Source organism: Drosophila albomicans, chromosome X, assembly GCF_009650485.2.
Source record: "Drosophila albomicans strain 15112-1751.03 chromosome X, ASM965048v2, whole genome shotgun sequence".
NCBI classification, from domain to species: Eukaryota; Metazoa; Arthropoda; class Insecta; order Diptera; family Drosophilidae; genus Drosophila; species Drosophila albomicans.
In genome coordinates this window covers 20,126,121-20,141,199 of record NC_047627.2, presented here as the reverse complement: position 1 = coordinate 20,141,199, position 15,079 = coordinate 20,126,121, and the positions used below count along the sequence as shown (strand labels likewise).

Genomic DNA, 15,079 nt, shown 5'->3' with positions numbered 1-15,079 from the left:
ACAAATCGTTTATTTGACAATTGGCAACGCCTGATGCTTTCACAACAACAGCTGGTGCATTTGACAGTGACCAAAAGGGAGCAACAGAGCCAAAGAGCGAGAGAGAGAGAACGAGAGCACTTCATGACAACTGTGAGAGCGCTCGCGTCATACATATTGTGTGGGTGCGTTTATGTGGGTGCGCTCTTCGTGTGTGAGTTTGTGCGTGTGCTGAGAGAGAGCGAGAGAGAGAGCGCGAGAAACATTCTTGTACACAGGTTGAAGGGAATGTGGGGCGGTGGGCAAACAAAAATCGATTGCAACAGCAAATCGACTTCAGGAAGCGCCTTATAATAAGGCACACGAATCCGCGACGACAACGAGAACGTGGACAACGCACTCGGCATCGCGCAAAGCTAAGGCACAAAAAAGCAAGCAGAAGGCAGCAGCAGCGGCAACGACGACGACGGGGGCAGAGGCAGAGGGAGAGGGACAGTGGCACTTGAATTGACTTTGGGCTCATCCCTCCCCATCATCATCCACCCGCTAACGCGGCGCCCTACGTAGCCTTAAAATGATTACAGGCTAACGCCAAAAAGAGGAAGAAGCTAAAGGCAAACGCAGAAGAAGAAGCACAAGCTAAAGCTGAAGAAGAAGCAGAAACAGCAGCAACAGCAGTAGCAACGAAGCCAGTAGCAATAGCAGCAGCGCGGCGTGCAGCAGGCAGGAAAAAATTGCCAGATAAATAATATCAATTATTAATAACATAAAAAAGGTAGAAAAAAAAAACCTGGCAAAATTAGTAATCAATTGTGTAGTTTAATTGAGAGCGAAACAAATTGTGTGCAGGAGGAGCAACGAAAAGTGTCGCTGTGTGCGTGTGCGTGTGTTGTGCATGTATGTGCGTGTGCCTGACCGTGTGTGTGTGAGTGCGAATGTATTGAGCGCTATTGCTGCTGCGCTTTTTTTCTGCAAGCGAAAAAATTGTGATAACGCGAGACGCAGCGAAAAGCGCAAAACGACAACTCCGCCGCAGCCCCCCGCCACCAACATCAGCCCCCCTGCCCACTGCTGTGCAGCAAGTAAAGCGGCAAAAGCGAACGAAGAAACAAAATGGAGCTGGATAAATGACACAACACAATTTGGAAATAAAACACACTCAAGTGCGAGGCGACTGAGAGGACTGTGAGTGCGTGCGTGCGAGCGAGCGAGAGGGCGAGATACGAGCGCTGCAACTTTTGCCAGCATACATACAAACACACACACACACACACATACGCATACGCATACACCCACGCAAAGGAGCAGGCAGTGACGGCGACTGCGACGACGAAGGTGGGCAGCGAATCGTTAAAACACAGTGAACGACTTTATATTAATATATTTTCTGCTATATATAAAATATCTATGTGTATTTATAAAAGGATAAAACGGTGCTGAGAGCGGAGCCGGCAGCGGGCAGCAGGCAGCGACGTCGACAGCGGGCAGCGACTGCGACAGCGTTTATAAATAGCTCGCAGTGCGGCGGAGCAGCGAAGCGAGTGTCCAGCGTGTTGGGTGAACAATGGTAACAATGAACTCGGAAGCGGACAAAACACAGAGCAGCACGCAAGCAACCAATGCGCTGGCTATGAGCAGCGCGCCCAAATCGCCACCAGCGACAGCAACAGAAGCTGCAGGTGCAACTACAGCAACAACACCAATAGTGGCAGCTGTAACAATAACAACAACAGCAGCGGACAACAGCAGCCCAGCGTCACCAGCAGCAGCAGCAGCAACTGCAGCAGACACAACAGCAGCGACGCCAGCAGCGCTGGCCAATGGCAACAGCAATGTGGGAAGTGCAAGCGACGCAGCAGCGGAGACTGCATCGCTGCACACTGTCAATGTCAATGGCGGCAGCAGCAGCAGCAACAGCGAATTGAATGCCGTCACAACAGCAGCAACAACAACAACGGCAACAGCTGCTGCAGCAACGACAGCATCAACAACAACAACTAGCAGCAGCAGCAGCGCAGTCATCACAACAATAACCAGCGCTAGTCCGACGACAACTGAAAGCAGCGGCAGCAACTGCACCACAACCATTGCAGCCGTAACGCCGCAGCTGTCGGGCAGAAGCGTCAGCATACGCGATGCAACAGCGCCGAGTGGCAGCGGCAGCGGTAGTGGAAGTGGCAGCGGATCGGCAGCAGCAGCGGCGTCGGCGTCGGCAGCATCGTCATCAGCAGCGCCAGCTAAAACATCATCAAGTGCTTTGCTCAGTGTGGGCAGCAATCATCATCATCATCACCATCATTCCTCGCAGTCACAGTCAACGTCTCAGTCGCAGTCGCAGCAGCCGGCGCCAGTGCAGTCGGCGTCGCAGCAGACGCATCATCAGCAGCGCGGCAGCAAAAACGAAGATGCCCCCAACATTCTTGTCTACAAAAAGGTAAAACAGACAAGACAAATCAAATTTTTATTTAATTTAGCTAAGTAACAAAGTGAACTTGTTTCTAAGATTACAGATCAGATAAGCATTCCCTATCGATAAATCTGTAGATTAACATGAGCTTAACAGTGCAAAGAGAATATTTATGTAGGTTAACATGAGCTTAACAGTGTAGATTAACATGAGCTTAGAATGCAAGGCATCCAATTGGGAAGATTCAATTTTGTGCAATCATATATTCTAGTTGGACGCAAACGTCTAGAAGATCTTACCGTTTAATCAGCCTATAATTCCGTTGATAAGTCAGTCTATTATTAGAGAACTGCATTATGTTAGACTATCTTTCTAAAAGAATGTGTTACAATATGAAACATTAATATAATTGTATGAATTTCAATTGGATAACTTCATATTTAGCAGCTTCGCATTCTAGATGGAAGCTTTCCAGCTCGAGGCATTCATTAAGACTTAGGTAATTCCGTATATCATAATTATATTTACTTTGCAAACTAAACACACTTTAAGCTGTATTTTCGACTTTCGACCTTTAAGCCAATTAGTTAGCAATAGGATTTCTATAAACTTATATTATATAAGATATTAATTTAATCAACTCTTATGCATTTCTCCACTTCAGATGGAAGCAATCATCGAGAAGATGCAGGCTGAGTCGAGCGGAGTCGCTGTGCGCACTGTGAAGGCGTTTATGAGCAAAGTGCCATCGGTGTTTACGGGCGCCGATTTGGTTGCCTGGATACTGAAGAACTTTGATGTGGAGGATGTGACCGAGGCGCTGCATTTTGCCCATCTGCTTAGCTCCCATGGCTACATATTTCCCATCGATGATCATGCGCTGACCGTTAAAAACGATGGCACATTTTACAGGTGCGTTGCCAAAGTGTTGCATTTAGGCTGCTAGTGAAAATTAACTTTTTCTCTGTGTAGATTTCAGACACCATACTTTTGGCCATCGAACTGCTGGGAGCCGGAGAACACGGATTATGCGGTGTACCTGTGCAAGCGAACGATGCAGAATAAAACGCGTCTCGAGCTGGCCGACTACGAGGCCGAGAATCTGGCCAAGCTGCAGAAGATGTTTTCACGCAAATGGGAATTCATATTCATGCAGGTAGTAAATGCTAAACAACCACCATTGTACACACTTTAATGTTGATAACCTATTACTCTGACAGGCCGAGTCACAGAGCAAGGTGGCCAAGAAGCGGGACAAACTGGAGCGCAAGGTGCTGGACTCGCAGGAGCGGGCCTTTTGGGATGTGCATCGACCGATGCCGGGCTGCGTAAATACCACCGAAATAGATATCAAGAAGGCGTATCGACGCGGCGGCTCTAGTCACGGCACTGGCTCCGCTGGCGCCTCCGTGTCCAAGAATCCCGTCGAGCAACTTACCCGCATCATTGCCCTGCGCAAGCAGAAGCTCGAGCGGCGTACAATCAAAGTGTCCAAGGCGGCCGAAGCGTGAGTAGCAGCCAAAAGATAAGCCCAAGAGTATTCAGAGTTCTCTTGAGATACTCATCATATAATTTGTATTATCTAAAAGAGGAAAGGCATTTTAATTGAATCATATTTGTCAGTTGGTATTTGATTACTGACAACTATTATTCAAATGAAAAACCTCTCGTATTCAAGTTAATACAAATTATATGAGTAACACTCTTGGGATGGTTAAATATGAGTAATTACTTTAATTAAATATGTTTATTAAACTCGAATTCTTCATTTCAGTTTGGTCGCCTACTACGATCAGTACAATGAGTTTGATTACTTTATAACCTCGCCGGAGCTGCCCAATCCCTGGCAAACGGACAGCACCGAGATGTGGGATACCGAAAAGAATAGGTAAGCTCATCATGAAATAGTAAACTATTCTTTAATAACGCAAAATGTATGTTTGGAAGCAGCAAAGAAGTTCCTGTTCGTCGCGTCAAGCGATGGGCATTTAGTTTGCGTGAGCTGCTCAACGATGCCATTGGACGTGATCAGTTTACCAAATTCTTGGAAAAGGAATACAGCGGCGAGAATCTAAAGTGAGCTCAATTTGCACATAACATATAACAAATTGAATTGATTACATTCGATTTGCATTTGCAGATTCTGGGAATCGGTGCAGGAGATGAAAGCGCTGCCACAGTCTGAAATTAAGGAAGCCATTCAGAAGATCTGGCAAGAGTTTCTCGCTCCAGATGCACCGTGTCCGGTGAACGTTGACTCCAAGTCGGTGGAATTGGCACGCGAGGCGGTCAATTCGCCAAGCGGACCTAATCGCTGGTGCTTCGATGTGGCCGCCTCGCATGTGTATCACCTGATGAAGAGCGATTCGTATTCGCGTTATCTACGCTCCGAAATGTACAAGGATTATCTCAACTGTTCGCGCAAAAAGATCAAGTCCATACCCAATTTGTTTGGGGTGAAACGTTGAGATACGTTGCGCCATTTGCCGGTCGCTGCTCTCGGCTCCGGTTGAGGATTTGAGGATTGAGGATTGCGGATTAAGGCAGACTTCACACACATATGGGGAGGAGATCGAGATCGAACAGTCAGAAAATTGAGTGTGTGTTCGATGTGTTTAACGTTGTTAACTTATTATTATATATGCATACTACCGTAACTTGCCTATTTGCCCATTGCCATTAGGTCGCGTGTGTGTTCTGAACGTCATTTTGTTTATTGTTTTGTGTTTTAGTTTTTATCGTTAACCTTATGTGCCCAGCGCAACGAAGCGCACAAACCTTCTGTCCTTGACTCCAACGTTTTTCCCCCCATATTACACGAAGCGAAGAACTCTTTTTTCCAACTAACTAACTCAAAACGTAACGAAAACACCACTGAAAAAAAGTATATAACAAAAAGCTATATATATATATATTAAATATTTAAAGAAACCAAAACAAAAATTAAATTAAAAACAACTGCCAAGTGCTTCTCGACATGGAATGCAATCAGAAACGGAAGCACAAATGCACAAACTGGAAGTGGAAGTGGAAGTGAAAACGAAAAGGATGTGTAGCAAAAAGGATGCAGCTGAGATGATGAATCGATAACAAAAAAAAAAAAAAAACAAAGCAGAAAAAATGTTACAAAAGCCATACCATGCAATTGTCAAAATGCAACCGAAAACACCAAAACAACAAACGTATATGAAATAATCACTTACTTAGGTAATTAGCATAAATATGATAGTAAAAAAAAACGATTAACAAACAAAATTAACCACAACAAGCAACTGTCAAAGCAAGCAGCAAGCAACTTAGCAAATTAACTAACGAGTACTTACTATATAATTGTATTAGCCATGTTACAACAACTAACAAAACAAAACAAAAGAAGAAAACCAAACAAATGAAGACAAAGAAGGAAACAAACGAACAATCGAATCAGACAAAATCGAAAGCTGACATTCATATTCTCTCACACGTTATTCGTTATACACAGTTAACCGTTAACTCGTTACTCGCTATATCGCAACTCGTCACTCGTCGTCATTTGTTCCCGTTTCACACTCGCTTACTTCTTATTATTCCTCATAATATGACGCTTATTACAATATTTTATACTTTTGTTATAACATTTTTCTACCACACACACACACACACATTCACATATCGCTAAACGCAACAAAGATAAACTTGAAATTCTTAAACTTAAAAAGCTATGAAATATTTTCAAATTTTGTTGTGTCTTTGTCTATATATGTATAACTAAATATATTTATATATATACATTATACAAGTATTATAAACTGTTGCTGACAAGTTGCACGCTTTGTTGAGATCAGAAAGCGGCATTCAGACACAGATTAAATGCTAAAGAGAGAGAGAGAGATAGGGAGACGGCGAATGAGGGTAATATATAGAAAGAGAGGAGGTTGAAAGAGTTAACTGAACTATAGACAATAGAGGACAGGGAAAATGTTAGAATGACGACGAAACACAAAAAATTTCAAATTTTTCGAGAAAATCGTCAAAAGAGAGCTTTACCATGACGTAACACAGACAAAAAAAGAGAGCAACAGCTATGCAGAAGAACAGAGAGAAAGAGAAAGAGAGAGTAGCGGAGCTATTCAGAATGTGTCAGGGCAATCAATCAATTCGCTCGTACTGACAAAACATTTTAAGAGAAAAGAGAGAGAGAGAGAGAGACGTAGTTAAAGTTGCATCATGAATCTGAAGTGCGGCTTCTGAGCTCGACAAATGCGACAGCTGTTGACTACGCTTAATATAAAACAAGGGCTAAGAAATATGAAATACGACAAGATACGCACACACATGCATAACATGTATTTATGCATACGTATACATATATACAACTACAACTACAACTACAACAAAATGCAAAAATACATTTGCATCGCCGAATATCTCTCAATTGTTGTCGAGGCGAAATCGGTTTAGGAACTAGTTACAACAACATATATACATTTAGTTTATTCGTAAGCCAGCTAAGACGTACTAGTATACGTACACTCACACACACACACACTCCCACACATATGTGCACAACTCTTTCACACATGACGCGATCAAAGAAAAAAGTGTTGCCTGCTTTTAGGCTGCGATCAAAGAAAACCAAAGAAATAAGCAAAAATAAAATTAAATCTCTTTGTATGTAATTGTATTGTACTTATTGTATGTTTGTAATTGTAAATGGTGTCTAATTTTAAAAACGTATACAAAAAGGAAAACCGAACAAAACATAATTATTAAATATTAACATAAATATTGTATTCAAAAATACAATCTCAATGTAGCAAAGAAGCAACCGCATGTTGGTAGTCAAATTTAAATCGTATTTTCATGCGAATGGAATGCAATGAAAACAAATCAAAAACAAACAAATAACAATACAAAGGCAAAATGCAGTGCGAATAATGAATGAAAGATGCAACACTAAAAATGCCAAGATAGAGCAGAAACTAGAGCAACTTTCAACTGTTGAATTGGCTAATTCATTGTTAATGTTATGCTAATTTCGATTCTCAAAATATTGTTAAACTATTTTCAACTAATTTTGTTGTCGTTTCCTTTATTGCCCACCGTTCAGTGTAAAAGAGATGGAAAGAGAAATCTTATAAAAAAATATACAAAACTGAAACAAAAAAAACAAACAACAAGAAAATGAAGATAAACTATATATGAAGAGTAATAAACATAAACAATATATATATTTAACTATGTATACAGAAAAGTTCTACTACGTATAATACATACAACATATGTCAGAGTCCAGCCCAGAAGCTGAAAAAAAAAAACAAAAACAAAAGAATGAAGGAAAAAACAACTAAAAGTACTCAAGCAATTTCAATCGGTATCGGTTTTTGTATTACTTTGAAGCTTGTATGTTGTATCCCATTATTGATTTACTACTAACACTTATTCCCAAAATTGTAGAAATAAACGTCAACTAATCGTAAATGCCAAGCCAAAGTGAAGGGAAGAATCAGATACATAGATAACATACGAATAGAGAAGCAAACAGAAGAACTAATTAATTACAAATCATAATTAAATCAGACGTACTAAGCATAGCTAAATGTATTGTACCTATTGTATGTATACTTGAATGTATTTGAGCCGAACTACACATAACTTCTATGTATGTACTATATATATATATATCGAAATCAGAAACGCAAACTTTAATTAATACCGAAAATGAAATTGAAACCGTATCGGAATCTAGAATCCAGAAAAAAACCCCACGCCGAACCCGAACCCGACTCCTCCACAACAACAAAAACCCATCATCGAGTTCAATTTCGGTCTCTATATATCGCGACTTCTTAGGCTAGCCAATAACGGGAATGCAATCGGCCGCGTTTATTGTAAATTGTTCAACAACAACAACAACAAGAAAAACACAAAGCAACAAAATACTAAATAAATAAAGGCACAATTTCAGCGAATTGAATTGTGACGCCAACTATTAACAACTAAATGAATTGCTCAACTATTGAAATTTCCCACAGGTACAATTAAAACACTCTAAGGATATCTTTCTACTATGTATCTTTTCAAAATGCAGCAGGATATAGCCGAGATGTAGCTTGTTTTCAATATAGGGTATTTGTTTTATTGCCAACTCACTTTTATGTAATCTGGATAAATATTATTGTAGATCTGCATTTAAGTATTTTTATGATGCTGCTCAAATAATACAGTCAACATTTTTCCAGAGGATAAGTATAGAAAAAAGGATGAAATTATAAAAAATTCACTTTTCTTTGGCACAAGGATTGCGATAAACACAAACTGATCCAAGACAAGCTCTAACTATAAGAATTCAATTGTAATGTGTAAGCTGTTAACCAACTGCTTAGTAGCGCCATCTATGGTTCGTTGGCGCAATGATTTGCTGCATATGCTGTATTTTAACATTTTATGTGGCATACTTTGGGGAGCGAAAATTACCGCTACCCAAAAAGGAAGTTACTTGCTGTATTTCTGCTTGCTGTTGATTTATGTTCGCCTGGTATTTCATCTGCTGACTTGGCTACTTTTTCGGTGTTCGAGGCTGCCTCAAGTGGCCAAGAACAGCAGCAGATGACGGCAAAAACTGCATAGCCAGCAAATGAATTACTAGGAGAACATAAACCAGCAGCAAGCAGAACTACAGCAAGTTATCTACTAAATTAATGGCCATTTATTTGGGCGCCAGTTTCAAATTTGAAAGTAACCGACAAAAAAAAAAACAAATCCGTTAAAATTCAAAAATATTTTATTACAGTATTTTTGTTTTTTTTATTATATCCTTCTCATTTGAAGGACGATCGAAATGTCCTTCGTCACAAGGATATATCCAGTAAATACAAACCGATTGGCATACCACAAAGGACGAAAATCCTTATAGGATTCGAGATAAAGGATACAGGTTATAACTTGAGAATATCCTTGCGTATCCTGGCAAGCGATATATCAATCGGTGCGTATTAATGAGGCCAATCGCCTGACCAAAGGACATTCCAATCGTCCTTGTAGTTCTCGAATTATCCTTTGGATCTTTAACCGAAAAATTACAAGTTCTTTATCCTTAGAAAATCTCATAATCTTTTGATGCCAATCGATAGAAGAGGTCCTTGCGATCCTAAGGAAACTTGTCCTTTGAAAATCCGACAGGATATGGCCGAGATATAGCTTGTTTTCGAAAAAGGGCCATAGTTACACCCTCAAAGTATGCTATAAAAATTTAATTTTCTTAGCGCAAAAAAAAACAATCTTAAAATTTCGTAGCATACTTTGAGGGTGCAGCTATGGTATTTTTTCGAAAACAAGCTATATCTCGGCCATATCCTGTCGGATTTTCAAAGGACACCTATTGCTAAGCTTGCAAGGACCAACTCTATCAATTTGCATCAAAAAATTGTGGGGTTATCTAAGAATCCAACACTTGAAATTTTTCAGTGCCGAGGCCCGATAAATCATGCAAAAAATACGAATTGCAGGATAACTCCAGAACCACAAGGACGATTTGAATGTCCTTTGGCTGGTCGAAAGACATCATTAATACACGCTGTTTGACATATCACCCGCAAGGATACACAAGGACATTCTCGAGATATAGCCTATTTTCTGCGCAGAAAAAATGCATTATATCTAGAGTCCTGTAAGGATTTTCGTCCTTCTGAAAACACCAATCGGTTTGTATTTAATAGAGATATCCTTCTACCAAAGGACATCTTGATCGTCCTTCAAATGGCCGAGATACGCAGGATTTTTACAATTTTTGGCCAATTTTCTTTAATTACCCCTTGAAAAATATTGGAAAAAATTGAAAAAATTTGGATGCCATTATTAGAAGGATATTAAAAATCCTTGGTTGCCAATCGATGGTACTATTAATACTGATTATAAAAAGATATGTCCGTGCCAGATCCTTAAGGATTTGGCTGAGTTATGGCAAAAAAAACCCAAATTTCCTTCATACAAAAAAACATTTTTCAATTTCATTGCATACTTTTAGGGGCACACATATTAGGCATATAAGCTAAATGAATAACAGTTATAACTTGGACTTATCCAGCCGCATTTTCAAAGGACACGTACTTCTAGGATCGCAAGGACCGACTCTATCGATTGGCATCAAAAAAACATGGTGTCATCTAAGGACCAAACACTTGTAATTTTTCGGTTCGGAGGCCAAAGAAAACAAGTAAAAAATGCAACTTGCAGGATATCTCGAGAACTAAAAGGACGATTTGAATGTCCTTTGGCACGATGATAGCTCTCACCAAAAGTCTTCGTTTGACACAGGAACTGCAAGGATCAGGCAGGATATGGCCGAGATATACGAGATTTTCTGTATATAAAAATGTCCTTTTATCTCCAGTCCTGTAATGATTTTCGTCCTTTTGAAAGTGCTAATCGGTTTGTATTTTCAAGAGATATCCTTGTACCAAAGGACATCCTGATCGTCCTTCAAATGGTCGAGATACAATGGATTTGTACAATTTTTGGCCATTTTCCTATACTTGCCCCTTAAAAAAAATTAAGGTATATTTTTTTTTTTAAATTATAAAAATTTATGAATACAGATCGATCTTGCTAGATATTCTCATTGCAAAAGTATGTATCCTACCTAGATCCTTAAGGATTTAGTCTAGTTATGACAAAACAACGAATTTTTGTCTATAAATCAGCATTTTACGTTTTCATTGCATACTTTTAGGGGCCATTTAAGCTAAATGAAAAACAGTCACAGCTTAGACATATCCTGCCGCATTTTAAAAGGACATGGATAGCAAGGACCAACTTTATCGATTCGCATAAACAAAACAAGTGATCATCTAAGAATAACAAAATTTTTAATTGTAATTTTTGAAAGAATTGATAAAAATTACAGATCCAATTTATTTGTTGTATCTAAATTGCAAGCATTAATTATCTTATGGATGTCTCCCATACTAGCCCGATCTTTAGATACAGATTTACTCAAATTTCCATTTCTTTTTGATTCGTTTAGAATATTAAACATAAATTATGTTTTAAGTTTTTCCTCGACGAACTCATCGAAATTCTCTGGCTTCAATTTGGGCGGTGCATCAGGTTGTGACTTTTTCAGGTCCTTAACCAAATCCCCAAATGGCGGCGAAGGAATTTCGGACACGTCGCGATGTGAGCTAAGAAATGCTATCTCGTACATCTCGGGGCGACTGGAAAAACTGGTGTCCATCATGGTAATATATCAAAACATTAAATTGTCAATGTCTTCCATAGTTGCCTGGGCGAAGACAGCGAAGACAGGAATCGAAGAATGAGGCAATTGAATTGTTCAAATCAAAGCTTATCATTATGGTTCGACTGTCAGCAATAATGGCAGCAAATAGATGCGATGGCACCTCCCAGTCTTGATGCTGAAACACTTACAAAGTTGTTTTCAAAATGCGAGCGAGTTCTTCACTGATGCCGAAAGGATCCTCAATTTCGACATCCAATTGAAAATCAATCGTCTTACGCGTAGCTAATTCCAAAATTGCGGCTGATTTGAGCAGCTAAGGAGAGAGAGAGAGGGAGAGAGAGTGTGCTCAGAGCTTTGCAGAGCATGTAAAAGACTTTCTGCATTTCTGCTTGCTGCTGATTTATGTTTGCCTGGTATTTCATCAGGTTTTAGCCGTTCGCGACGGTAAGAAACAAAACTGAATATGAAGTCGTGGGCCTCTGTTACATTTGTTCAGTACCAGGCAACAACATTCGTTAAAAGCCAAACATAATTTTGTGCATTATTATTTTCGTTTGATCCTGATGTCCTTTGGCACAAGGATTTGTTTTTTAAAGCCACTCTAATCCAAGATAAGCACTAGCCATAAAGATACAAATGTAATTTGTAGGCTGGTAACCAACTGCTTAGTAGCGCCATCTATGGTTTGTTGGCGCAATGATTTGCTGCATATGCTGCGTTATTACATTTTATGTGGCATACTTTGAGGAGCGAAAATTGCCGCTACCCAAAAAGGAAGTTGCTTGCTGTATTTCTGCTTGCTGCTGATTTATGTTCGCCTGGTATTTCGTCTGCTGACTTGATACAGCTTGAAGGACAATAGATGACGCAAAAACTGACCAGTTAGCAATTGAAATACTAAGAAAAAATAAATCAGCAACATGCAGAACTACAACATGTCACACACTAAGTTTTTGTGTTTCTTTTTTTGCCATATGTCATATCTATCAAATCGTAAGAACTTACCTTTTTGTAAGCAGGATAACTAGTACTATCGATGTGCATTCAAGGATTAAATAAATTTGGTGCTGCAGTTTCTTCAATGCGCACTTTATTTCTATGGAAAATGTTTATAAAATATCATTAACCAATAACACTAATTTATTGCTATATACAGAAGATTATTATATCGAACTAGCAGCAAAAAATGTAGCAAACTTAAAGTAAATGATAGATTTCTTCACTGATTACAGTTTTGTATTCTTAATTCTGATTGCTCAATTACATTATGATACTCAATTTAATTTATATATTATGCTATACATATAAAGGAAAGTTGTACATTTTGCAATACACTTTTAGCTTGATCCTAGCAAAAAACAAAAAGTCATTTCGCATGGACAGCAAAGTCTAAAGAATCGGAGTCGGAATCGCACTCGTGTCGAGTGTCGAGTGTTGTTGTCTGGTTGCTGTGATTCTGTTGTTTACCTAGCGCGATAAGCCTAATGCCGATTGATAACGAGGCGGCAGCGATGACAGTGCTGGGTTTCAGCTGTCTAAGCGCTTCCCGTAGCCAACAACAATGATACTGAATACTGAATACTGAATACAGCTGATGCTGTTTCTTCTGTTCTGTCACCGACGCAGTCGTTGAGCTTGGCCCATAAAGATTTAAGCTCTTATCATTGTCTATAAATTTTGGCCAAGTTATCGCGCTGACAACTTATCTAATTGATGCAGACACGAGCACTCGAATGTACCCAAAAACAAAAACAACAAAAAAAAAAGGTCGCTAGAGATTGTGCGATTGACGGGCTTTGAGAATGCGACTGGAAATGAAAATGGAACTGAAACTGAGGCTGAGACTGAGGCTGGGTAGATAAGGCCTCCGGACGTGATACCTAAAAAGCAGCGATGCGATGAGCCACAATTGCGGCTTCTTGTCAATTCATTTTGCAAATTAGCAACAACAACTACAAGTCGAGTCTGTTAACTCAAACTGTTCCGATCACGTTTGAGTTATAAAGAAAACAAAAACAAAACGAAAAACCTACAACAATGATCGCAATTTAGCTGGAAAAAATGTCATTGCACTGGGCAAAGAAATATGACGCATTCTCTGTGAAAGCATTACCTGAGTTTCCAAGCCAAATTCAAGCCTAGACTCAATACGAAACCAGGCCTAAAGAGGAGTTGGGTTGGGTTAACGGACCGCAGTTGAATGAGCGTAACTGTAAACGAGCTTAACTCGCAGTTTGTATGCCACAAGCGAATTTTAACCAAGATAAATCAGCTCAATTAAAATGCTTGAGTTCGACTTTTGTTTTGTTTGATTATCTAAAACCGAATCGACATGATCGTGTTGTCATTAAATCATTCAATAATTTCATTACATTAAACGGGAATCTGGAATGCATTCACCTCATTCTCAGAACTGGATTGCATACCAAAATAATACGTAATAACATTACCGAGTATCACAAACTTTGATTGATACATCAAATTTGCAATTGACAAAGATCGCAATTAGATTTCAACTTAGGGTATAAAATTGTGCGAACTTCGAACATTGATTTCAGGGTATTTCAGAAATCTTTCAATGCTCTGCTGTCGAATCACATGACACACAACAAGAAGAACAAAAAAAAAAGAAAAAGAAAAAAAAACCGCATGACGCAATCTCAAGACTGATTAGAATATTCACATGAATACGCGCACATTCAGATCTCGATTGTGAGTGCGCATCCCTCGATCTCGATAGGTAGATAGTGAATAGGAGATCGGAGATCGGAGATGTCGTCAACCCAATTAAGGCGTGCTCTTCGATGATGATAACAGGCGGCCACAAATTGGATGCATCGTCTCTTTACTTTATTAGTTTGTGTGTTTTATCGAAGCTTCATTGCAATTGTTTCTCGACTCGACTCGACTATAAATTTAACCAAGGCTCCCTCAAAGCGAACCCGTCCATACCGGTAACGTTGAGATGCTTTTCATGAAGAATCCCTTGAACAGAAAAGGTCTTTAAATCTGGAACTGAAACGAGTTTAAGGATTAAACCATTGTTAGTCATTATTCGGATAGTTATAACATTATTACAACAACTTATAGCAAGAAAATGTTATTAAACTATAATAAAGAAATGGTTTTCTTTTTATTTAAATTATAATATTAGACATAATATTGTGCAGCTGAAAAGTCTATAAGGAATTCGATATTTCAATAAAATAATAATAACAAGTATGATCTCTCAACTACTTTAACAATAGCCAAAAAAATCATTAGATTACAAGAAAGTATTTGGAAAGTGTTTATAATAAAAAGTTTTAGATGGTGAGATATGCAATAATGAAAAACTGTTGTTATTAAAAATAAATAAATTTAACAGTTACAACTAAATTTTGTCTCGAAGATGAGTTTATAATAGTATTTGTCTATAAGTCGTAAACACTGCTATTTCAAAGTTCGCAGCTGTAAATAATGCACTTGATGGT

The 15,079-nt window shown here is 39.1% G+C and overlaps 1 protein-coding gene across 1 annotated transcript; it reads left to right on the top strand.

The window, feature by feature from the left end:
- The first annotated feature begins 230 nt into the window (after positions 1 to 230).
- Positions 231 to 7,590, top strand: LOC117566904 (regulator of G-protein signaling 7). The gene is made up of 8 exons (XM_052008807.1): positions 231 to 1,314; positions 1,404 to 2,413; positions 3,051 to 3,298; positions 3,359 to 3,542; positions 3,607 to 3,893; positions 4,161 to 4,274; positions 4,337 to 4,462; positions 4,527 to 7,590. Exons 2-8 carry the CDS (start codon positions 1,544 to 1,546, stop codon positions 4,852 to 4,854), a joined length of 2,157 nt encoding a protein of 718 aa, XP_051864767.1. The 5' UTR covers positions 231 to 1,314; positions 1,404 to 1,543; the 3' UTR covers positions 4,855 to 7,590.
- The last annotated feature ends 7,489 nt before the right edge of the window (positions 7,591 to 15,079 follow it).